Source organism: Carlito syrichta, unplaced genomic scaffold, assembly GCF_000164805.1.
Source record: "Carlito syrichta isolate Samal-C Ts95f unplaced genomic scaffold, Tarsius_syrichta-2.0.1 Scaffold306434, whole genome shotgun sequence".
Taxonomy (NCBI): domain Eukaryota; kingdom Metazoa; phylum Chordata; class Mammalia; order Primates; family Tarsiidae; genus Carlito; species Carlito syrichta.
In genome coordinates, this window is record NW_007250530.1 from 96,568 (window position 1) to 121,845 (window position 25,278).

Below are 25,278 nucleotides of genomic sequence, written 5' to 3' on the forward strand. Positions count from 1 at the left end.
CTCCAGTCTGGGTGACAGAGTGAGACTCCAACTCAAAAAAAAAAAAAAAAGAGTAAAATAAGTTTACATCTTGAATCAAAAATATCGACACAACAGGGTAAAATCATTTGGAGTCCACAATGATATCATCTATTTTAGGGCAGGCTCAATGCTCTATGTATTATCTTATTTAATCACAACAAGCCCATAAGATAGCCATCACTGTCCCCATTTGAAAGAGAATTATTGGAGGACAGTGAATGATAGATAGATATATAATTAGGTTTGTTTGCTTTCAAAAGAACTTACTCTTTCCACCATGAATACAGTTTCTAAATTTATTTGACCACCAAATATGTTTTTCAGGTTTACTGGAAAATGGTTTTCCTCCCCACTAAACATCTAATGAGTGTTCACTAAGCTAGGGCTTCATAAACACAGGTTTGGGAAATGACACAGTTTTTGGAGTTATCCTTGGATTAGTCATTTTATTTAAAATTAGTAAAAAATAAGTATTTTCCAGTTTGGAAATTTTCTTTTGTTAAGCCTATGGAGGCTCCTTTACCTACAGAGCTGTAGGATCTTGTGTATAAAGTTTTGCTATCAATTCCTAGAAACCTCACTTGAATAACATCTGGAATATTAGCACTTCCTTCATCTTCAATGCACACAAGGTAATGAGAAAAAGATTGTTTTAGGATAATAAGTAATCCAAAAGGAAGAGTTTATCCAAAAAGGGAAACTGTCACAGGTATTTGTCACAGGTTCTCATCATGTGAAAGCTGAGAACAGATCTGACAGAAAAGAAATAGCTTTCCGAAGAAGCACTGATCTGAAGCAACAGTGATGGGGGTCTCTCTTTCTGAAGAAGAAAATGAGGTAAAATCAATAATGTATCATGCTACTAGTTTTAAAATATATTTTCTTTCACATTTGTTCATGGAAACATCTTTTAAATTATTTCTGAATGTTATTCCCCAAAGAATATTCTGTGATGAATACAGAAATAGCTAATATGGTTGAGGTTGGGTTCATCTCAAAATCTCTTTTCTCAAGTAAATACTTCACTGGGGTTTACAACAGTCATGTATGTTAACTGCTTCCCACACTTGAGCAAAAAAAAAAAAAAAGCCTGTTACAAAGAAATAGTCAAATACCTATTTCTTGGGTCCTAAGAAACACATTTTTCTCCACATTTTACATTTCTAAATATCAGAATGAACCATACAATTGATACAGTGCCAGTTAACTTGGCAATGTTTCTTTCTTAATAATATAGTAAATAATAATATATCTAATAATAAATGACAATTTTAGATGACAAACTATAATACAAAGTGAGCTTTTATATGCTAACATATAAGTTTGGCATAATTTAACATTCTGCATGGGATTTAAGTAACATTATTACATACTTAGAAACCAGGCTAGTTTTCTGGGAAGTAGTTTTATGATATTAATCTTGTTATAGTACCTATACTTACGTAGAGTTTTATAGCTAGAAAGTAAATTTAAATACATACATTATTTTATCATGTTTTACTTAAATTTCTCAGCAAATTTTAAAAATTTTCAATTTTTAATTAATTAATTTTAGAGACAGGATCTCACTCTACCACCCAGGCTAGGGTCCAGTGGTGTGATCATAGTCCATTGTAACCTCAAACTTTTGGGCTCAAGCTATCCTCTTGCTTCAGCCTCCTGAATAGGTAGGACTTACAGGTGTGTGCCACCACACCCGGCTAATTTTAAATTTTTTAAAATAGAAACAGGAATGCTGTTATGTCACCCAGATTGATCTCAAACTCCTGACTTCAAATGATCTTTGGCCTCCCAGCACTCGGATCACAGATGTAAGCCACTGTGTCCAGCCTCAACAATGTTTTATATTGTATATTACAATGTTCTTTATGCTGATGACCTAAATATAGATTTAGTATGTATTGTCTATTCAACCAATTACAGAGCATTGGGCATCATATTACCAAAAAATAAACAACTTAGTCCCTTTTACTCTTTGTGAAAGTGATAAGAGTTGAAATTCAAATGTACTCTCTTTATTTCATAGTTTAGTATGGTTTTTGCCACATTATTGCTAGTTTCTGTTTGTCATTTTTATGAACTCAATGCTCTCATTCAAACAATTTGTGTTCCTTGTTTGGGTATAATTTTCCTTCCTCCCTTTTTCTATTCACTCATAGATTCCCTTTACCAACTGACACTTTTTTGAGCGCCTACTATATACCAAACATATAAGATTCATAAAGATCACATTTCAAGAATATATTAATGCAAATATTAATTAATGTCTCTTGTAAGGACATAATGATATTAATTTATCAAAATAAAGGCAATTTTCACTCTATTAGTAAATGATACAAAATTATAACGAGATTATTTCAGTTTTTGAAAAACTCAATGTAGGCTTGAACCCTCAGCTTGCGTGGTGTGTGTCAGCTTTAGTATATATGCAGTAAACTTGACTATAATTAGAATTACCTAACTATTTGTAGTGTTGTCTTATAAAAGATGCTGATGCTCACTCATAAGATTTGTATTTTAATTTCCGATTATTTAAGCTTATCCCACTGACTTTTTTCTCCCTTAAAAATAATCTTCAGGATTCAATGAGAAGCAAATTTGCATATTCAAGTTGGAACACTGTGTGACGAAACTACTTTGGTGGTTTGAAATTTAGATATTATGATGAAAAATATTTAAAATTTTGTGTAGGAGTGTCCATAAATGATAAAGCCTATTATAAATGAATCTGAAAGCTTTTTCTTCTGAGTTATCAGTTATGTCTACAGTACAACTTTGATTTTACCTAGATGATTCTCTGAGAGAAGAAATCTTAATCAATGCCTTAAAATCCTATTTCTCAGAAATATTATTTAAAATACAACAAAATAAAAATATCAATTTTTACTATATTGTTGAGTGATTTAAAAACATATATATATAAAGTAATTACTACATAAACATACAACTTAAGATGTACTTTTATAACTATTAGTGAGGTAATAGCAAAAAACCAGAATGGGTTTAAATTTTGTTCTTTTTATTTGAAAATATCTTAGGATTTTCAACAGTTAAGCTTAGAATGAGATATGGCAAAAGAGTCTTCGATATATTTTTAAGAAGATCTGGAGAGATGATTTAGAAACATAGCATTTTAAGCTAAATGCTATGAAGATCAAAATGTATCCAAGTACCAAATCATAGTATATTAAGAAAAGGGCAAGTAGAAATCTGAGGGATTGAATCTCATGCTGAATGTGAAGTAGTGAAACAGTAGATATTTTAATCTGAATTTACAGATCTACTTAAAGAATTATCCTTTAATCTACTCTCTTTAGCTATCTCTATGCTTAGATTTCATGTGGGCCCTGGCTTTCAATGCCATTTGTATGTCAATAAATCTAAAATCTATGCCTTCGACTAACCTTTCCACTGAGATGCAAACTCAGTTATCAACTACCTTCTTGACTTCTCCACTTGGTATGTAAATTAATCCTTCAGTCAAACGTGGACACTTTAATCTCTTAATTGCCCTCTCCAAGTTGTCTTTTCCCTGGCTGCTCTGTCTCCAGAAATGACACTATCTACTTAGTTGTTCAGGTGAAAAACTTAGAAGTTGTCTTTGATTTGTTTTGTTACTCTTTCCTAAAATTCAAGCCATAATAACTTGTTATAATACATTCAAAATGCATCCTGTACCCATCCACTTTGCTCCATCCCTACCACTACTATCATATCTTCCTGCATTCCTTCAACCGATCTCCCAATTGTCCTTCTTGCTTCCATTCCTGAAGTCCATTCTTCATGCAGAACTCAGAATGCTCTTTGTTAATACACATAAGACCACGTCACTTTCCTGTTGAAAACTCTTCAATGCTTTTCCCTTGTATACACAATAAAATGCAAACTGTTTGCCATGGCCAGCAAGGCCCTGTGCAATCTGGTCTGTCGACCTGTCTGTCCCCTTTTATCACTTAATCACCTGTGGCCTAGTTACATTATTTTTTTTGTTTTTGAACAATTCAACTTCATTCCTACATTATTGCCATCGCATATCTCTTTCATCCACCTACAACACATTGTTCTCAACAGCTTCTATGGCTGAAGCTTCTTCTTACTTATGTCTCTACATGGTGTCCTCTTCACAGATGAGGCCTTCTCTAACTTCCACATTAACCTTACTACCCCTGAGCTCCTATTGCATCATCACCTTGCTTTATCCTATGAAAATTATCAAGGTCATTTATTTATCATATAATATTTGCCTCCTCCAATAGAATCTAAGTTCTGTGACAGCAGAAGTATTATAGTCTTTTCTACTATGATATCTATTACCTAGCACGTCATATAGTTTGTATTCAAAAATTCATTTTTGAATGAATGAATGAAGGCTAGGACAGGACTAGTGCAGAAATTTTAAGGAGGTAGGCATGAGAGCTATTGAGATGTAATGGGCTGCCTTGTGTACATGCTGTCACTGTAGACGGTTTGGTAGCGAAGGATAGAGACTGTTGATAGGAGGTGTCCAGATTTTGGGAGAAAGTAGAAAATGAACAACATGCAGGGATAATATATGGCAACACTTGGGCCAAACATAATTTAAAGGTGTGCTTTGTTTGTCCAGCAGATTATTTTAAATGATCCTAATTTTGAATGTTTTTTTAGAGTTTTTGCACTTTTCAGCTCACCACAGTACCCATCACTCCATACTATGTTAGATACTATATTGCTCTATGCAGTAGTTTAGATGTTATTCACCCAATCTCTTCAGGCAGTTGAATTTTTTTTTTTTTTTTTTTTTTGAGTTGGAGTCTCACTCGGTCACCCAGACTGGAGTGCAGTGGCTGCTCCCGGCCACTGCACCTCACCTGCTGGGCTCTGGCGATCCTTCCGCCTCAGCCTTCCAAGTAGCCGGAATTACAGGCATGCGCTACCATGCCTGGCTGATTTTCTGATTTATTGTAGAGATGAGGTCTCGCTGTCCAGGCGGGTCTCAAACCTGCGGGCTCAGGCAATCCACTCACCTCAGCCTCCCAAAGGTGCGGGATTATAGGCTGAGCCACCGAGTCCAGCTGGTAGTTGAATTTTTAACATGAGGACTAGACACTCTCTAAAATTCCTTTTGCTCTTAGCCTTAGCGAAATAGAAAACTGTTAACTGTTAACATGATCTTAACAGAAAAATGGCAGTGGGAAAAAAGAGGGAAAATAAATAAGAAAAAATAAATTCTCATATAAAGTAACAATCAAATTGTTGTTTATATGTTTAAGTTAGATGTTTAATGTCTTTTCCATCAACTTTTACAAGAATGAATGTATTGATACTTGTTGTGACTTGGAATTACATAATTATGCATAAATAAGAAGTAATCTGTTTATAAAACATCTACAACTCATGACATCTTACATAAGATTACACACATGAAAATTAATTTTTTAAAACCTATAAAATCACAATTCTTCAAATAAAACTTAAAAATAATAAAAGCATTTCTGAACATTTTGCTGACTTTACACACAACTTTTCAAATAGGAAGCAAATGAACTAAAGCTCCCATTTCCTATTTGCTGAAGTCTTTATTCTATTATAAATTTGGTAGCCAATTTTCATTGATTTCCCTGATTTGAAGTAGCCCACATTTAATCTCTAAACTTAAATTTTTCAGTAAGTGCTATTTTTTAATGGGAAACTTTAACAGCAATCCCTGAGTATGTGGGAAAAGGGCTATCTGATAATGAAATGGAAGTTTTTATAATCATCTGTGAAAGTCTAATTAAAACTGTTACAGAAAAGCGAAGGTTTCATATTCTGTTCCCTAGAAGCTAATTTCTCCAAAGTATCCCCTCAACCTTTCATTTCTATCCCTTTCTGAGAAAAAAAAAATGTGACAGTAAAATAGCTGTGAAGAGGTAAAAGTATTTATTCCCGTGACAGCTTGGCTATAGTTTGTAACATCTGCCTGTTGGTATCTAACGAAATAACTTCTAAGAAATAGAATTTGTAACGAATCAAAATTATTTGACAATATTCACAATTAATTGTGGTAAAGTGTAACGTCAAACATAGTATAAAAACACACACAAAAAATCTATGTAAAAAGTATTTTTTTCAAAATAAAGTAAGAAAAATTAAAAGACAATGATTTGCAAGGATACACACACACACATTCATAAGAATGCCACACTAGTTGAACATATTAGAGAAAGATGTACCTACATGCCTCTAATAGACTATTTTGACGATAATAGAAATTTTGACTTCTCTAAACATTAGTTAACTACTTTTCTCATGTGAAGTGTATACTGACCTGTCACCTTTGAAGAAGTAGGTTTTCCCAACATCCTCCCACCAAATGGCTGAATCAATACCATGAGGGGGAATTCCACTTCCAAGAGTAATCAAGTCATGAGGGTAACCAGGTTGAAGAGTTGTGTCCTTGAACACCCAATATTTGTTACCTGTATGAAATAGGTGAAAATATAGAATATGTCAATTTAATGCCAGAAGCTATAATATGTTTCCACAATGCATTTAACATTATACACTAAATTCTTGAAATAAGTTAGTAGCAGTCACAGCTAAAATATTGACGTCATTTTTTTTAACATCAGTGCTAGATAATGAATACCAATTTAAAATAATATAACCTGAATTTGTGAGTTAATTTAAAAAATAAAATAGAGTTACAACTTCACTGTTGAGAAACAATTTTGACAGAATGGAGTCAAGGATTCTTCCCCTAGGAATTAGAGGTCCTGTTTTTGTTCAAGGCTAAATCATTTCTATATTTTGTGCAGTGTGTATGCCCTCAGATTGCTTTAGTGATTATAACCTCTACTCTACTGAAACACTTCCTTTGGGCTGATCCTTTCCTTTTATTATATACACATTCACAAGTCTCTCTAGTCTTACAGTCATTCCCCTTTGACCTCATGCCCTCTTCTAGCTGTAGCATTATTCCTCTCTTTAAAAGTGGTAACTGAGAGAGGGAAAGTTTTAACCCTAACTTGTTTGGAATTGCTGGAGCATGATAATACTAAAAAGTAGACAGACTTCAGTCAGTTTTATTGCTGTTTGGCAATTCTCTACAGATAATACACTTCCTCATGCCCTCCCTATGATCCTTGAAGGTGCACCCACCACTCCCCTCTTTGGTATAACCATCAAAGAGTCTATAGTCATTTCTCACTCCACTGAAAGTTGATATCATGTCTAATGGTCCACTGAAAACTTTTGTCATGGAGTCACCAAGGTCCTTTAACTAAACAATTTTCTACCCTGATCTATTGCCACTATTGATCACTTAAAGTACTTTCCTTCCTGAGCTGCTAGAAAATCATCTTCTGATTTCTACATTTGTTCTCTAGCTACCCCTGTCTGGGCTTATTTCAACTTTATTCAGTTCTTGCATGCTGATGTTTCCTGGGACTCTGTTCTTTGCTCTTTTCTTGTTATATGTAAGGAGGGGGTCACAAACTATGATACCTGCAAGAGTCAGGTTAGGGACGATAGGGGTAGAGTATCTCCACTAATATTGAGATACTCCCACAAAAGTCAGTAAATATCCCCTGGCCTAAAGGCCTATTTTTCTCTCTCTCCAAGTCCTCTTCCCTTGGGCCTTTTTATGATATAGCTTCCTCTTGGATCTTTAGCCCATTCTTGGGGTTAAATGTGGCAATGCAAGGTAAGCCTATGCCCTTTCTAATTGATGTAAGACTTTACTTATTTCTACAGTATTTCAAAACCACCCATAGATAAGGGCTATGATAAACTGTAGCATTCATGAAACACTTAAAGGCATTCAAAAAATTAAATAATATGCTATCTTATAATAATACAAACAAAACTCCATATTTTTAGATAAGATTTACTTAGGAGTCTCTAGTTTGTAACATTGTGCAATCTCATTTACTCAAAGATCATTCACTACCCATTTGATATTATTAAAGTTACAACAACATTTATAGCTTATTTTCAGTATCTTAAATATCATGTTAGATACTAAGGATATTAGAGAGATTAAGACAGACACAATTGCTACGCTTATCATTTTACCTGCCAGCTGAAGACACAGATGAAAACCAAATACACAAATATACAATTGTAGTAATTGAAAAACTAGTGCATGGTATAAAGAAAACACACAAGAGGTAGAGGAAAAAAATAAAAGAAAACCTTACTCTGAGTAAAAAAGTCAGGGGAAAACCTCTCAATAAATACGGCAACATCTAAAGAAAGAGAGGAAGAAAACCTATGCAAAAAATGTCAGGAAGACTATTCAAAGCAAAGGAGAGTTTGGTATGATCAATGAAGTGGAAGATCAGTAGATTGTAATAAGCAAGGAAAGTGGCACTGAAAATCAACATATGAATTGGAATCTTATTTTGAGTGCAGTGGGAAGCCATTAAAGAGATTAAATTAGTGGAGGAACATGCTTGGGTTTATATTTTCAAATGATAATTATTTTAATGAAAAAATAGATTATAAAGAGAATAATGGAAATGAGAGGACTTGTTAAGTCTTTTTGCAACAATTAATTAATTGAATCATTCATTCAGCAAGTTAAACATGTACATGTACCAGGGACCAATGTAGGCACCTGTGATATAGAAGTGAACAAGAAGGGCAACATCTCTATCTCATAAAGCATACATTCCATTGGGTTAGTAGGGGAAATAAACCTTAAACATGCGAAGACAACTTAAGAGAACAAAGTGTTACAAAAATAGAAAAAGAAAGAACATAAATGTAACAGTGATGGGACTGGTGCTACTTTGTACAGGACAGATCCCTCTATTCAACTGTGACTAATGTAACTCAATGAAGCTAGCCCAGTGAAGACTGCTGGAGATGGAGTAAACATCAAGAACAATGCCATAATAGGAAAAAGCTTGTAGGATAGCTAGGATAGAGTGTGGTAGAAGTGTGTTGTAAGGATAAAGGAGAGAATCGTGTAATCTTTGTAGGAGTTTAAACTTTATCCTAAATGAAATAGGAAGTCATTGAATCATTAAATTGAAAAGTTCTTTGATAGCAGTTTGGTGGCAGAAATAGAGATAGAAAAGAGAAAATGAAATAATGATATATTTTGGAGACAGAATTGATGGGCATTGCTGAGAAATTCACTGGGGGGAATAAGATAGCGATAATAATGATTCTCAAGTTCTGGCTTGGGTAGAGGAGAGAAAAACAGTGTTATCTAATAAGACAAAGAAGTCCAGACTGATGGTTTAAATCAAGACTAAGATGTTAGTGAGATATTTACATAAAGACGTCATGTAGGCAACTAGATATGTCATTTTGAAAATAACAATTTGTAAGATACAAGCAAAAATGTGGCATTTACAAATTTAGGATTTGGTGAGATTATCCAGGGAAGAGTATATCGAAAAGATAAAGAGAAACTGGTGGGCTTCCAGAAACCTATGACCATTAGGAAAGAGAGTGGTCATAAGTGGCTAGCTCTAGTTCAAAGATCTCTTGAAATTCAGTTAGTATGTAGAGTAACCTACTGGGATTTTCTACAAAGTTGAATCACAAAACCACCTTTGAACTCATCCCAAGATCCTTCTTCTTATTTTTCCTCTTTTTGGATGGATGGCATACTAGTTATTCTTTGACTCACATCAGAAACCTCCCTGTTCACTATTTTTCATTTTAATGGATCATTACATTCAGCTGATTTGAATTCCTAACTTTCAATTGAACCTGTTTTTTGAAGTCTGTTCATATCGCCAATAGTACTATGCCTTTTCCATTGTCCATTCTATTGGTCATTTATTTGTCCACACGCTCTAAGTTAGGTCTCATTGTTCTCCATATCTTCCCACTACCCAACCACATCAAGCCTAGAGTCAGTCAAAATGCTGCAGAGTAAGCAATAAAGATGTGGGTTGGTCAGATGGGCAGAGATGAACAAAGCCATCTAAATCTCTTTTTTTCTCCATGGCACGTGACCCAGGGAATATGGAGAGATTTTCCCACTCAACAGGAGGAAATGACTATTCCTTATATAAATGAGGACTGAGAAGCTATGATGGTTGTAGGAAGCAGACATTATGAGGTGGCAGTAATTGAATATAAGAGATGGACTGAAAGAGAAAAGAGAATGTAAAAGGCAAAAAGCAAGGCTTTGAATGGGAGAGAGATCAGGAGGCATATTACAGAGATGATGAGGACAGCCACTCCTGAGCTGTGTGAGTTCCTGTTACACACCTACTCCTTACTGTAAGTCCTCCCACAAGCTCAAACCTAACTGGGTTTATTTTTCTTTTAACTGAATGAGTCTGTTCAAAATAAGTTTTTCATCATTCAGACATCATATAAGACACTAGGTGCATTTGAGCCCAAGCTTGCTGGCTAGAGTCCTAGCTTTTAGCCAACGTACTATACTTTTAGCCATGTACCTTAAAAAAAAGCTCATTTACTTTCTAGCTAGCATTATTTCAAGTTTCCTTTCTTCTCTCCTTGATTCAAATCTGTTTCTCTTTTCTCTATCTTCCATAACAACAGTAAAGACATTTCTTTAAAGGCATACTTGATTTATGCTCTCTTTTGTTTAAAATTTTCAGTGATTTATCATTGTATTCAAGATAAAACCCAAATTCATGATATGTCATTTCAAGCTTCCTTTCAATCTGCATCTCCTGTCTATATTCAATTTATCTCTCTTTCTGGAAAACTGGGATGACTCTTTCAAAATTTAGCTTAGCATCATTTATCTGGAAAGTATTTCCTATCTGAGTAAGGTGGGCATCTTACATTGCCCGAGTACCAGTATTTACCTTTGTCATATTACTTAGTACCTTGTCCTTTAATGAATCAAGCTTGCCATCCACTCTAGGTTGTGAGCTACTGGAGGAAGAACATTATATCTAACACACTGTTTTCCTGCAGCACTTCATAGATAATGCTTGGAAAGAAGTAGGTGCTTAATAAATGAGTACTGATGCAAAGAACCATGTTTAATATTACACAAATAATCAAATATGGGATCAAAAATCTAACAAAAAGTGGCAACAAAAAGTTGTTACATAAATAACATTGTGGCGCTTAGTCTGGAATCTTGTGAACAAAGCAAGGAAAGTGAATTTTATAACCATGATCAAGTCTGAAAAAATATAAAGGTATGCCCCAGTAGTGTGTTGGAAAACCATTTATTTAAGTGATTATATTTAACTATGTATTGGGCAATAGAGTCACATAAAAATATATACCTATCCCTAGCCTTTATTTAATCCGGTCACTTTATTTAATCTAGATCATTTCCTTGCCAGTGTCAGTGAGATGAAAAATCCAGAGAGCTGTTTCACAGCTTGCTCTATATTTTAGTTATATCTCTGTGGCATTTAAAACAGAAAGTCTTAAAATAATAGAAGAAAATGAGGACAGCTCTGTTGGTCTATATCTATTAACTTATTGATTCCTTTCCTTTCATCTCATTTTTCATTAGGAAAGAGTATATAGTTTCAATACCTTCCATACCAACTATTAAGAGAAACTCTTAGATCAGCTCAGCGTAGTGGGTTGTCCCTTTCAAGCAGAAGCACTCTCTACTACACTTCAGAATACTTCCTTTTGCAGTTCCTAAACTTTATTGGTTGCATAACAGTTTTTTAAAAAGATTTTTCCAGTGAAAATGCTAGGTTCATCAATACTCAGGATGCCCTGGTACATGTAGCAAGAAGAAAAGTTCACAGAAGTTTACTTTATATGTTGCCCAGGTATCTCAGGAGAGGACAATGTGTGAAAAAAGAAAAGGAGCTACAGTTCTTTTAGGACATTCTTCTTATTCTGTTTAAAAAACTGGGTTTTTAAAAAACTGTGTTTTAGAAATACATTACTATATTGTTGATCTAGTGTTTTCATGGAGAAAAAGGAAAAAAAAATCACTTTCAATGCTTAAGGCCATTGTATAAAAGAACTCATTTGGCTTTCTTGTTGTTAGTTAAAAACACCAAGTGATTTTTTAAAAAAATGCACTTATATTCCTACTGATTAATTGGTTGATTGATTGAGTCAGAGTCTCATTCTGTCACCCAGGCTGGAGTGTGGTGGCATGAGGCCGGTTCACTGTGATCTCCTGGACTCATGCAATGCTTCCACCTCAATTGCACAAGTAGCTGGGATTACAGGCACAGGGCACTATATCTTGCTAATTTTTGTATTTTTTGTAGTATGCTGTCTCACTATGTTGCCCACATAGGTCTTGAATTATGGGCTCAAACTATTCTCCCACCTAGGCCTTCCAAAGTGCTGAATCATACTTGTGAACCAACAAGACTGGCCTGTATTCCTTAAATTTAAAAAAAAAAAAAGGAAACAGAAAATTTATTAGCATTCATTTGCTATAAAGTTGCATGATGAAACCCAGCAGTTATACACAAAAACTTAAGAGAAGCATCACCTTGTCTGAATAGTTTTGGTGGCATAGAATTCAAGGAAACACAACAATGATTATGAGTAATAACTTTTAATGTTCTGAGTGTTTATTAAGTAAAAACAAGTACAATTCCTTTTATATCTTAATGAAGTAAGATTTTTATATAATGAAACTGAAGTGACTTTGTTTCTAGTTTTTCAGTAAGTGTGTAAAATGCTTATACAACTCATTTTACTTTACATATGACAGGCATTTTTTTTTAACTACCATCAGTCTGGTTCGCAAGGAAAATATTGCCTCTTGGGCAGAATTAAAATATTCACTGATTTCATATGAGGTTGACATGTTCTGGAGCAAGTGGAAAAAACTAGTCTTACTGACACTGTACTTGGCAGGATGTAGAGGAAAATACCAACAAGTCAGAGTTAAAGGCAGAAAGACTTTATAAATAAAAAAAACAACCTTAGAAATGTGTAGGGTTGGAGAGGAGTTTATAGATCATCAAATGCAGTGATTTTTCAATGGTATTCATCCATCCATCCATCAATCCAACCAACATCTGTTTATTATATCCTTTTATGGTAAGTTAGTCACTGAACTAGGAACTGCAGATATACCAATGAAGTAACCCAAAAGGCTCCTACCTCCTGAGTTGATAGACTAGTAGAGAAGGTAGACAAACAAAAAATCCTATGAAGAATTTTTAGATTAAATGTTATTCATATCAGGAAACATGTATTATCTAATTTTTTTTTTTAAATCGAGAGGACAATGTCTATTCTGGAGATTCCTATCTGCTTTCCTAACATCTTTGAATTGAGCCACTGTTACTGATGGGCACATATTATATTGTTCAGATGTACCAGATCAGAAAAAATGGTTGAAAAATGGTTGAGAATCCAGCCTAATGTCTTCATTTATTTTACAGGTCAAAGAAGTGGTGTACCTAAAACCACACAACCAACTGCTCATAGATTTATACTATAAGCGAAGTCTTTTGATTCAGTGCTTATCTTACTATCCCAAATTGACTCTCAGAACAGAACAAGTTCACACTCTGACTGGCTTTCAGAATTGCTAATGATTTCCTGCTTCCTCCCTTATTTATCAACTAATCACTCAACATTTAGTAATGGAAGTGTTTATTAATTAATTCATTGTATTCTGCTCCTGTTTGTCCACTGTACGCTGAGTAATCAGATACCTTTTGTGTGTTATTTTAAAAACATTAAAAAATCAACTGTACTTTTGTCTCCTAAAACTGTACTTATACATGGACTTTCACAGAGAAGATTGGAAAACAAATTCTTTAATGGCTGAATTTTCTTCAGAATACAGATGGCTATTCATAGAATTCTCAGTGAATATTGATTAGTGGGCTGATCACTGTTCAACATTTCTACATTCTTTGGGAATATTTTAAGGAATTGAAAAAACTTTGTCATAAAGTATTAATATTTTCTTTGTCAAATTCGGTGATTTAGTGGAGCATTTAATAGCTTTGAAGTCAGAACTAGGGGGTGACAGCTATACCAATCACCTGCTGTGAGATCCTAGGTAAGTCATAAATTTCAGCTTTCCCTTCCTAATTTGTACATAAGATGCTAAATTAACTCTCATTAGGAGGTCTGGAGGCAATGCGAGATTAAATACATCCACACACTGTACCTTTCTGATGATGTCCAAGAAATGGCACTTATTTTTACTATATAGCATAATATTTCACTGATCAGATTTGCTAACCACTCATTGTTCATAGGTAGGTTGCACAGGACATTTGAACAAATGAACAACTCCAGAGGTAACAATACTTTTTTTTTTTTTTACCAGCGTTTATTTTTTCAGATTCCACAATATTATTTAGTAAGCAGATAATTTTGAAGGTTTATGAAAATATGACGGCCACTGAGGTGGTAGCTCAGAACTTCCTTCAAAAAAGAACCTACCTGCCATCCGTTGAGGGCCTTGGGTCTGATGCATCCATTGGGCCAAGAGCATGCTCTTCTCTGGCAGCTTGCAGCCAAAGACAGAACACAGCAGAGAACTAGAGCCTAACCATTTCTTCATGAGAGTCCTACCAGGCAGTTTTTGCTCTGGAGTTCAGAAATGAGATCACCAAGCCTCTGCCATCTGCAGGTAGTCCTGCTTCTTCCCTTTAATTTTTTACAGTTTTACTTTACCTCCCAACTTTGTTTCAGTGTCTGCTTCCCAGGGACTCAAAGTGACAGTATATACAAGGATATTCTCAAAGTTTTTGAAAAGGAGAAAAACTTTTAGATACTGATGTTTGAAAGTCTGCAGTTTGAAATACAAATGAAAATACCCATAATAAAAATATACCATAGACTTTCTGAATATTTATAATAATACAGGTATATTATCAATAGAGAGTTTAAAATATAAAGTATTAATTTTAGATAATAATTTTATTTCAATAGACAATACAAATATTGCTATTAAAATTCTATGAATATTTATAATTAAATAGCACTATTCACATGGTGTAAATTTATTTTCATGTGTACCAAGGTCACTGAATGTAAATTGCTTAATCTAGTATAACTCATTAGACATCAATTTTTTGTTGCAGCCTATAGAGAAATACATATTCATTAAATTCATGTATTTATAGTAAAATATCTCTTTTAGGTTATGTATTTATTGTATTATGAAACATGTGTTTCTATCGGAAATGATCTTCATTAACACTTCCTAAACCTTTCAAGAAAGAAATATTAATAAGCAGCTTAAAGAAATTACTGTTTTATGAGCACTCATTTTAAATACAGTAATGATTCAAGTGAGATAAACCATTTCTTAAACCAACAGTTATTTTCTTTGCCATTTTCCAGTGCCACATATATTAGACAACTCCTCTCCTTTGATATACATCTTTTATATGTTTTACTTATTTCTAAACTTTATTAACGTCTTCTTTTCTGCCTCATATATTTTAGTTTCCATACTATAAGTGATTTTTGCCTCTTGAAATTAGACTGTCAAATAGGGTGGAAACAGGTTCAAATTATTAAGTGATAGAAACAGTATAAATTTTAAGGCAACATTTCAACTACTTGATTTTGACTATTACTAATGTTGACAACATTAGCATCTGTGTTTTTAAATTTATTTCTGATTCTTGAAAGGGAATACACCAGATCAATTTTCAACATAGCTTTTCTGATATTATTATTTCATAATTATTAAGTTTTAACATGACTAGTTATTGAGAATGTCAACATCTGGTCTGATTATGCTTACAAAACGTTACTCTATTAGATCAGATATACCTGTGTGGTAAAAATAGCTCACTAGCACAAATTGTGTAGTCTATTCAGTTGCTGGGAAAAGCATATTACTTCCTTGAGATGTGATACATTTTCTATTTCTGGGGCTTTCTAAATCAAAGTTAAAAATAAAAAAAAATAAGATGGAAAATTAAAGAGCAAAAATAAAACATACAAATGACATAAAATGATGATGAGATTATTCAAAATCTGGGCATCAAAATATTTTTCATAGTCATGTCTAATATAAGCAATTATTAGAGAATACATTATAATAATTGTAAGTAGTAGCATCTAAAATTAAATTGAGAGTATACCCTATTTTTAATATTTCTTCAGTAAATAGATTTGCTCCTTGCTAAGATTTAATTAACTTCTCATTCTACTTCTGCCAATAATGTTGGAACTTTAGCCAAGAAGGAAGGCTACTGGCGAATGAGGCTTCTGTGCTATGAGAGGACATTCTACTTGATTATCAATGGGCTTAACTAAGAAACTAACACCAGAAGAGTATTAATTTGGGTGCTCATAATTAACATGATTTGGAATAATGAAATAATTAAATCCTACTACCCATGATCACCATCCTATTTAAATTTGTGAAATACTTGCATACGTTATTCCAGTATAAACTGATGTACTTAGTAAAGCTTGCTGTAAAAAAAAAAAAGACTAATTTTGGCATAAAAACAATAAACAGTACATATTTAAAGCATATAATTTATTACATTTTGATATATGTATATACCTATCAAAAAAGTGACATTGTCAAGAAAATGAACATTTTCATTATACTGAGAAGTCTTCTCATGCTCCTTTGTATACCCTCTTGCCCAACTCTTGCCTGTCCCCAGGCAAGTTGGGGCACTTTCCATCACTATAGAACAGTTTGCATTTTCTTTTTTTTTTGAGTTGGAGTCTCACTCTGTCACCCAGACTGGAGTGCAGTGGCCGCTCCTGGCCACTGCAGCCTCGACCTGCTGGGCTCCGGCGATCCTTCCGCCTCAGCCTTCCAAGTAGTCAGAATTACAGGCATGCGCTACCACGCCCAGCTGATTTTTTGATTTATTGTAGAGATGAGGTCTCACTGCCCAGGCGGGTCTCAAACCCGCGGACTCAGGCAATCCACTCACCTCAGCCTCCCAAAGGCGCAGGATTACAGGCTGAGCCACCAAGCCCGGCTTAGTTTGCATTTTCTAGAATGTTATATGCATGCTACAATACAGCATTCTTCCACTCAGGAAAATTATTTTGAGCTTCATCCATGTTGTAGAGTGAATCCATAGTTCATTCCTTTTATCAATGAGTCACAAAACACACATATCCCATTATATGAATATGACACAGTTTTTTTTAATCCATTCATCTGTTCAGACTATCTGAATTGTTTCTAGTTTTCTGTTATTACACTTAGAATTGATTTGAATAATCACAGAGAAGTTATTGATTTGACTGTTTTTTCATTTTTCTTGGGAAAATATCTAGGAGCATAATGGCTGGATTATAAAATATTATATAATATCTTTATATTTAATGCTCGAATAAACTGTCAAACTGTTTTCCAGAAGGAGTGTGTAATTTTACATTCCTATCAGTAGTATATGAGAGTTCCAGTTCCTTCACAATCTTATCAACACTTTGTATGGTCAATCTTTTTAATTTTAGCTATTTTGATTGAAGCAGGGTGGTATATCATTGTGGTTTTAATTTAAATGTCCTTAATAATTAATAATGTTAAGCATCTAGTCATATACCTATTTGTCATCTATATATCAGCCTTGGTGAAGTTTTTGTTAAATATCCTGTGCTCATTTTATTGAGTTGCTTATTTTAAAAATTAAGTTTTATGTGTTCTTTATATATTCTGAATAAAAATCCTTCATCATACATTTGGTTTACAAATAATGTATCCTAGTCTGTGGTTCATCTTTGTATTCTCTTAAAAGTGTCTTTGAAGAATAGAAATTTTTATCTTGATGAAGTCCAATTTATCAATTTTTAAAATAAATTGTGATTTGGGCATCATATCTAAGAAATTTTTGCCTAGATCAAAGTCACACAATTTTCTCCTATGTTTTTCCTAGAAGTTCTATAGCTTTAGTTCTTACATTTAGGTTAGGACCACTTCAAGTTAATTTTTATATATAGTGAAAGGTGTGTACTGGAGTTAAGTTTTTGCATATAGATAGACAATGGTTCTGGCACCAATTGTTGAAAAGTCTATCTTTTCTCCACTGAATTTCCTTTGTACCTTTGCCAAAAATTACTTGTCCATATACATCTATTTTGATTTTATTTCTAGACTATTCTACTACACTGATCTATTTCTTTTATCTTTATGCCAGTGCCACACCATATTGATTACTGTAGTTTTAAAATAAGACCTGAAATCAAGTAGTGTTTTCAGAGTGGTTTTGTCTACACTAGGTCTTTTGTATTTGCATATTAATTTTAGAATCACATTGACCATCATTACATAAAACCCTGCAAGTACTTTGATTGGGAATGCACTGAATCTATAAATTATAAGTCTACTGATAAATGGAATTGAAATAAGACTAGTAATAAATAGTCCATTGAAATTCATGGGTCTCTGACCCGTGAATATAGCATATTTGTCTTGTCTCCTTTACTTTTATTTAGCAAACTTTTATAGTTTTCAAAGTTTTATAGTTTTCAAAGTTTTATAGTTTCTAATATAGTTTTCAATATACAGATCATGCATATTTCTTTGCATATTGATTTCTTAGTATTTGATATTTGGGGATGCTACTGCATATGGCCTTTTATTTTAAAATTTCAGTTCCTGATTGTTCTTTGATAACATGTGACAGAAGATAATTTCCACAGGTCTCTTTCTTTTCTGCGTGTCTTGCAAGCAGAGGCACTGACTACCTTTGTTCCAGAAACCATTTCCAAAGATATTTACATAGCAAACAATCTTGGATTATAGACACAGTATCTCCCTTCAAAGCAAAGGAAAGGGTTGTTAACTGTTCGGTATAATAAAGAAAATATCTCCCTTCAGGAAAAAATTTACACAGTCTTACTACTCATTATAGAAAATTTAGGTTCTTTAAGTCTTTGGTTCCCTTTCTGCAATGAAACCGAATACATGTAAGGTATCATCTCCTTTTTTGCATTGCATTTTGAGAACTGAGGTTCAGGAAACAAGTACAGATGGCTCTACTCTAGCTACTTTTGTTTCTGTTCTTTTTTCTGACTCAGGAGTCTCTCATGTATTCTGCCAACATCCAACCATGTGTCAGGCTAAGTGATTAGCTTATAAATAGGATACAATCTCAGACCTTTCACGGTATTTGAAAATATACACAAATACAATTAATTTTTAAAACATGATTTCACATTCTACAACTTTGAGAAATCCACTTATAAATTCTGAAAGCGTTTGGATGACTGTATCCTACCTACTGCTACATAAACAATCATATGGTCTGTGAATACAGTTTTACATCAATCATGTTGTCTATAAATACTGTTTTATTTATTTCTTTCCAATCTGGGTGCTTTTTATTATAGTAGATAAAACTTCTGTTAAAATGTTAAATAGACTTGATAAGTGTGGACATCCTAGTCTTGTTTCTGATCTTATAAGGGGTGCCAGACATTGTGAATTTTACCTTGTTGGGTCAATATTTATTGGGTTAATATTTTTGTAGCCCTATAAATATTCTTGAGCTTTGTTCTAGGACTGTCACTTGGAAACAATTTGTTTGCGTCAGGTCTTACTTTGAAGATTTGTTAGGTAGGGCTCAAATAAGGTTCATTCTAGGATAATTACTCCTCGCTGCTGAGGCAAGACCCTTTTCAGTGATCTATACAATGCCTGTGAAGAGATGCTTGGGGGAGCAGGTACTGTTAGCCCTCTGTGAGTGCCAGGCACTGATCCTTTTACTCTTCTTTTTTTTTTGAGTTGGAGTCTCACTCTGTCACCCAGGCTGGAGTACAGTGGCACACTCATGGCTACCCCAGCATTGACATGCTGGGCATAGGCGATCCTTCCGCCTCAGCCTTCCAAGTAGCCAGAATTACAGGTGTGCATTACCACACCTGGCTTATTTTTTGACTTATTGTAGAGACGATGTCTCACCAAGTTGCCTGGGCTGGTCTTGAACCCACAGGCCCAGACAATCCATTTGCCTCGACCTCCCAAAGTGCTGGGATTACAGGTTGAGCCACCGAGCTTGGGCACCTTTTACTCTTATTGAATGATTCTTTCTTTAGCTTTGAGTAGTTTCCTTATATACACAAGCTGACCAAATATTCTCTGATACTTATGGGGGTTCATCTGCTAATTTCAGGGGCCTCACTCTGTGCAGCTTTCTCCTCTATGTTACTTTGTCTTGTACACTGTACCTGCTCTGCTATCCCTGGACTTGGCTCTGTTTCCTCATCTGAAATGGTCTTCTGAATTCTGCCTGAGTTCCTCTACCTTATGCCACAGCCTGGAAACTCTATCAAGATAGGAAGCCGGGGCAACTTCAAGCTCCATCTCTCTTTGTTTCCTGACTCTTATAGCTCACTGTACTTTGTTTCTTAATGCCTAGTCTCTTGAGAATCATTCTTTTATATACTTTGCCCACTTTTTATTTACTTCAGGAGAAAACAGAAGTCTAATGTCTATTATTACATCTTAGCTGGAAGCAGAAGCTGCCCTTACTATATTCTGATACATTATATTTTAACATATAAAAAAGCAATAAGATTATGTTAAAAATATAGAATTGATCACATACATAAAAGTTGTTTAAGTGTTCTTGTTTTTATAATTTATTTACTGACACATCTCACCTCATATGATGTATGTACATACATAAAATTTTGCCCAAAGTTCAAAAAATATTACATTATACTGCAATATGAATTTTTATTGGTATTAATGAATTCCCATTCTTTTTCAGATTTATAAATGATCCAAGGAATATAACGTGTTTGGCTTATTTTTATACTACAAAGACAATAGTTACATCTTAAAACTAAACATATTTTTTTTTTAGTTCTTTCAATAAATCTTTGTTGAGTGTTCACTACATTCCAGGTGTTGTTTAAGACAATAAACTATGGCCATGGTCTGTTTTTGTACAACCTATCATCTAACAATAGTTTTTACAGTTCTAAAGGTTAAAACACAAAACAAGCCAAAAATAAATAATAGAGACCACATGGATGACTGCAAAACCTAAAATATTTACTGTTTTATCATTATAGAAAAAGTTTGTCAAACTTTGGTTTACGATATTGAAAGGGGAAAAGCCAAAATGGAGTAACTTAGTCAGAGTGGCAGCCATTTCAACACTGCTTACCTTTGTCATGCTTTTTCAGCAGCTTACTTCAATTCACAATTCACCTTATAATCATTAAACAAGAAAGAAAACCGGTTTCTTGAAAGTAGTTACTGATAATTGTCTTGTAACCCACCAAGCATGCTTTGTACTAATTATCCTTTTATCAAAGGGATTTGTCTTCTCACTGTAAAGGGCCAAGCTGACCTAATGTATTGTGATCAACCCTTCATGACCAATGTGACACAGACTACCGCCCCATCACCATGGTGATCTGCCCTCACTAAAAGGGAAGGTTTAAAATCTTTCATCCTCAAGCATTCACTGCCAAATGTTTCCCAAGTGTCTGGCCTCTTCTCCAATGTTGGAGAGGTAGATTTATCCTTTTTTGTAATCTACATTCTAAATTAACTTTTTCTGACCTACTCTTTGTATAATTCTTTGCATACTTCCCATGGCACCGGCTCACTGACCTAACAGATATTGGAATAAAACAGTATAAAGAAAATAAAAGAATATCTAGCCTTTATGGAGCTGACATTCTTGTTAGAAGAATACAGGTAAACAATTAATACATAAAATACACAGTCTGTCAGATGATACATAGACAATTCAAGCAGGATCAACTATTAGCAGAGGGATATAGGCTGCCTCATGGGCTGTAGTACAAAATGGGGTGACAGCTCAGGATGAGGAATGATGTGGTTGTCTGGACTGTTCGAGGTAAGTAAGACCTTAAAGATATGGCGGCCAGGAGACACAGCCATTTTGGTTGTGATTGTTGTGGTGTGGGTAGAGAAAGGAGTGGTTTATTATCAGAAGCCCAGGTTGCCCGGGCTCTTACTTCCCTTCTGGCAGTTGTGAACTAGAGACCTGGGAAGAAGGCAATTTTATTAGGAACACCCAGGTCTTCTGGCTCTCTCTGAATGTGATAGTGAGAATAAACTAAAGAAAGGAGTCACCAGAGTGGGGGAAAAATTTTAAGAGTAGATATTTCCTGATGCTGACATGGTATTAGAAGAGATCATTGACAAGCACACAATTCTAGAAGTTAAATAAGTCTAGGAAAAGAGACAAAGTTATTGCTGTTGTAAGCACCATAACATAAGAAACATCACACTAAGTCAAATCAGTATTCCATGATATTGTTTTTTTAAAAGTTTTTGTTGAGCACCTACTATGAACCCAGCTCTGTTTTAGGAACAGTAAATATAAAATTCCATCTCTTATGAAATTTCCATTTGAATGCTGTAAATAATTTCAAATTTTTACAACTGTTGTATGCAAGTTGGAAGGCACTATTTAAATAGGGTGGGCAGGGAGGGTATTCTAAGGACATGCTTTTTATGCTGGCTGCTGAAAGATGAAAGGGAGCTAGCCATTCCAAGAGTAAGTGAGATGAGGCAAAGTGAATAAAAGTGAGAAGACCCTGAGGCAGTAAAGAGCTGTCAGAACACTGATTTATGACTGTAGCAGTCTTTCCTCAGGCAGTTTTGTCATAGAGCACTATTGATTCTGTCTTGAGTTAGGGCCTCTTGGGACAGTCCTCAAGCCTAAGGCTATCTTGGGGCTTATCCTTTCCATCTTTCAGTTTCTCTCTACTTCTGGGACAAAGGATAGGTTTAGGGAAGGCGAATTTCCCTCCATATATCACGCCCTTAAGATTCCCAACCTTTAGGTGGTATCCTTGCTTTGTCCACCGTGGTACAATGCATGCCCACTTCATTTATATACACTTATTAAAGATGTCAGGAGGGCAATAACAGTCATCATATTAGCAGTAATGACAGCTGGCTTTTATTGAGATCTTTTTAAAGTTATTTTTATTTTGAGTTGGAGTCTCACTCTGTCGCCCAGACTGGAGTGCAGTGGCCAGGAGCCTCGACCTGCTGGGCTCCGGTGATCCTTCCACCTCAGCCTTCCAAGTAGCTGGAACTACAGGTGTGCGCTACCACGCCCGGCTAATTTTTTGATTTATTGTGGAGATGAGGTCTCACCAAGTTGCCCAGGCAGGTCTCGAACCCATGGGCTCAGGTTATTGAGATCTTACATGTAGCAAGCACTCATATGTGGTAACTAAAATAATCCTGACATGAAGAACAATACAAATCATATTTTTTCAGATGGGGAAATTGAAGTCAAGATAATTGAGTAGCTTGTCCAGTTTATGCAGCCAGTAAATGTCCAAAGTTGGCAATATGACCACAGAACCCTCATGTTCTTATGGCTAATATACTAGACTGCCTATTTTCTTGAGGAACAATCTGTAAAAATAACAAACTTTCCAGGTATACACTTTTATTTTATATAGGTAGTTTGAACCTGATCTAAAATATTACAAGAGTTTCCCAAACCCTTTCATTTCTCTCCATTATTACTATGATTTTAGTTTGAGCCTGAGAGTAAGTGCTTTCTGGGGAGTTAAGACCTCTTTTTTCCTTCTCTCAGTCTCTGTCCCTGCATAAGCTTATTTTCAGTCCTGTAGTCTCTTGATAATATGTTTAATCATATCGTCTTTACACTCCAGTTCTTCTCAGCTTTGGGTCAAATACATTCTCTTCACAATTTCCTCATTTCTCCAACTCAGTCTGCTTCTTGTCTCTGTCATTTATCTTTCCTCTACAAATTTAAGATTTGTTGTTTTGAATATTAACACGTTTTGACAATAGAATAACAGGCACTTGACTAAGTTCACTTTACCAGGTAATCTCACTTTTGCATTCTAGGCAGTTGGTAATACTTGTGCAGTGAAAATTTTTCACTCAGATAAATCACAGCCAATACATTTTATAATACTGATAATTGGGTGAATTTTTATATTCATAAATTTTTCTTGCCTTTATGAAGAATCTCTTAGTTTATTGGAAACTGGTTACATAAAAAGACTAAGTCAAGTAAAGTTTTGGAGATTATATATAAAAATAAGGAGTGCAATGGATTTCATTGCATACAAATAGCAACCATCTTCAAGTATTCTGAAATCAAATAAGCAAGCAAACTGACCCTCAGTCAATGGAGAAATGCATTTATCTTATTTTAGGGGGTATTTTTAAGCCAAATGTAAATGTTCTAAGAGAACAGAATAAATCTTAAATTTGATATGAGACTACCATATGAGAAAACAAAAATTAAAAAATTAAAAATTATCTTTACCTTATTTCATTTATATTTCTACTTAACATATAGTTTATTTAATAAAATCCAATAGCTAATTAAACTCAAGTTTTTTCTTATTCACCTTTGTGTGTGCTACAGAGAACAAAATGACCAAAATACAATAGACATGGAAAACATCCTTACCTTTAAAGAACACAAAATTCCCATCACTATTTTCATAAACTGCATCAATACTAGGAGGCAAGCCCCGCCAGAAGTAAGTAATTTGCATGGGGTATCCATCCATCACTCTGTTGTTTCTTACTCGCCAAAACCATTGGTCCTGCAAACCAAGCAAAAGCATCTCTCAGCAAACACATAGGATACCATGGCATTTCATGATGCAATGGCTGGACACTTTTAAAGCTAAACTTGTATCTTTATTATTTTCTTACATTTAACCAGAGAAAGAGCTAACAACTTAACCACAGTGATCACAAAAGTTTTTGTAGTAAACTTTCCAGTTTCTAAGCCATACAGTGTGAATAAAAACATAATGTCAACATACTTAATCTTGTCATTTTACAATATTTCCAGGGCTTTCTAGAGAGAGGTAGCACATACAAATCCCTTCCAGATTTGCTAATGCAAGTCAGTTTTTCCTGAAAATGAGAACAGGGCTATGGCCACACATATGTCCTAGCGTTTTTAGACATATGCAAGATTTCTACATCTACAATGGTGGGCATGAAATAGGTCATATCTCCAGTATACCCATGGTATGCCTATTTTCTTGTGTAATTATAGGTAGAGCTCCCTTTCACCAGCATATGTATCTGGGTTTGGTTGATAAATTTTATGATCACCCTAAACGAACAAAATTGTCTTGGAAAAAAAAAAATCATCACAGAAGATCCCAGTTTAGGTTAATTGCTTCTCCTAACTGTTCTGGTAATATTCTATACTTCACTCAATCTTAGCACAGGTCACTTCATATTAAAAGTGTCTATTTACTCCTGTCCTTAGGGAATAACACATGGTTTGACCCAAGGCAGGTGTTTCTCTAGTTGTTGAATTAATAATTAGCCTTCACACAATATGTTTCACCATAAATACTTTCTAATGGAAAAAAAAAATCCCACCAAAAAAAGGTATATCTGGTGACACTAGCAGTTTTCTATTGAAATTTTCAGATTAAAGATGATTCAAG

General features: G+C 34.4%; 1 protein-coding gene across 1 annotated transcript in view; it reads right to left on the reverse strand.

Annotated features, from left to right (window-relative positions):
• MMP16 (matrix metallopeptidase 16) overlaps window positions 1-25,278 on the reverse strand; it is a 295,240-nt gene that overhangs the window by 10,964 nt on the left and 258,998 nt on the right. The window contains exons 7-8 of the mRNA XM_008063015.1: window positions 24,273-24,411; window positions 6,308-6,458 (exon numbers count right to left, since the gene is read on the reverse strand). Coding sequence (XP_008061206.1) covers window positions 6,308-6,458; window positions 24,273-24,411 — 290 coding nt within the window. The remainder of the gene's footprint in view (window positions 1-6,307; window positions 6,459-24,272; window positions 24,412-25,278) is intronic.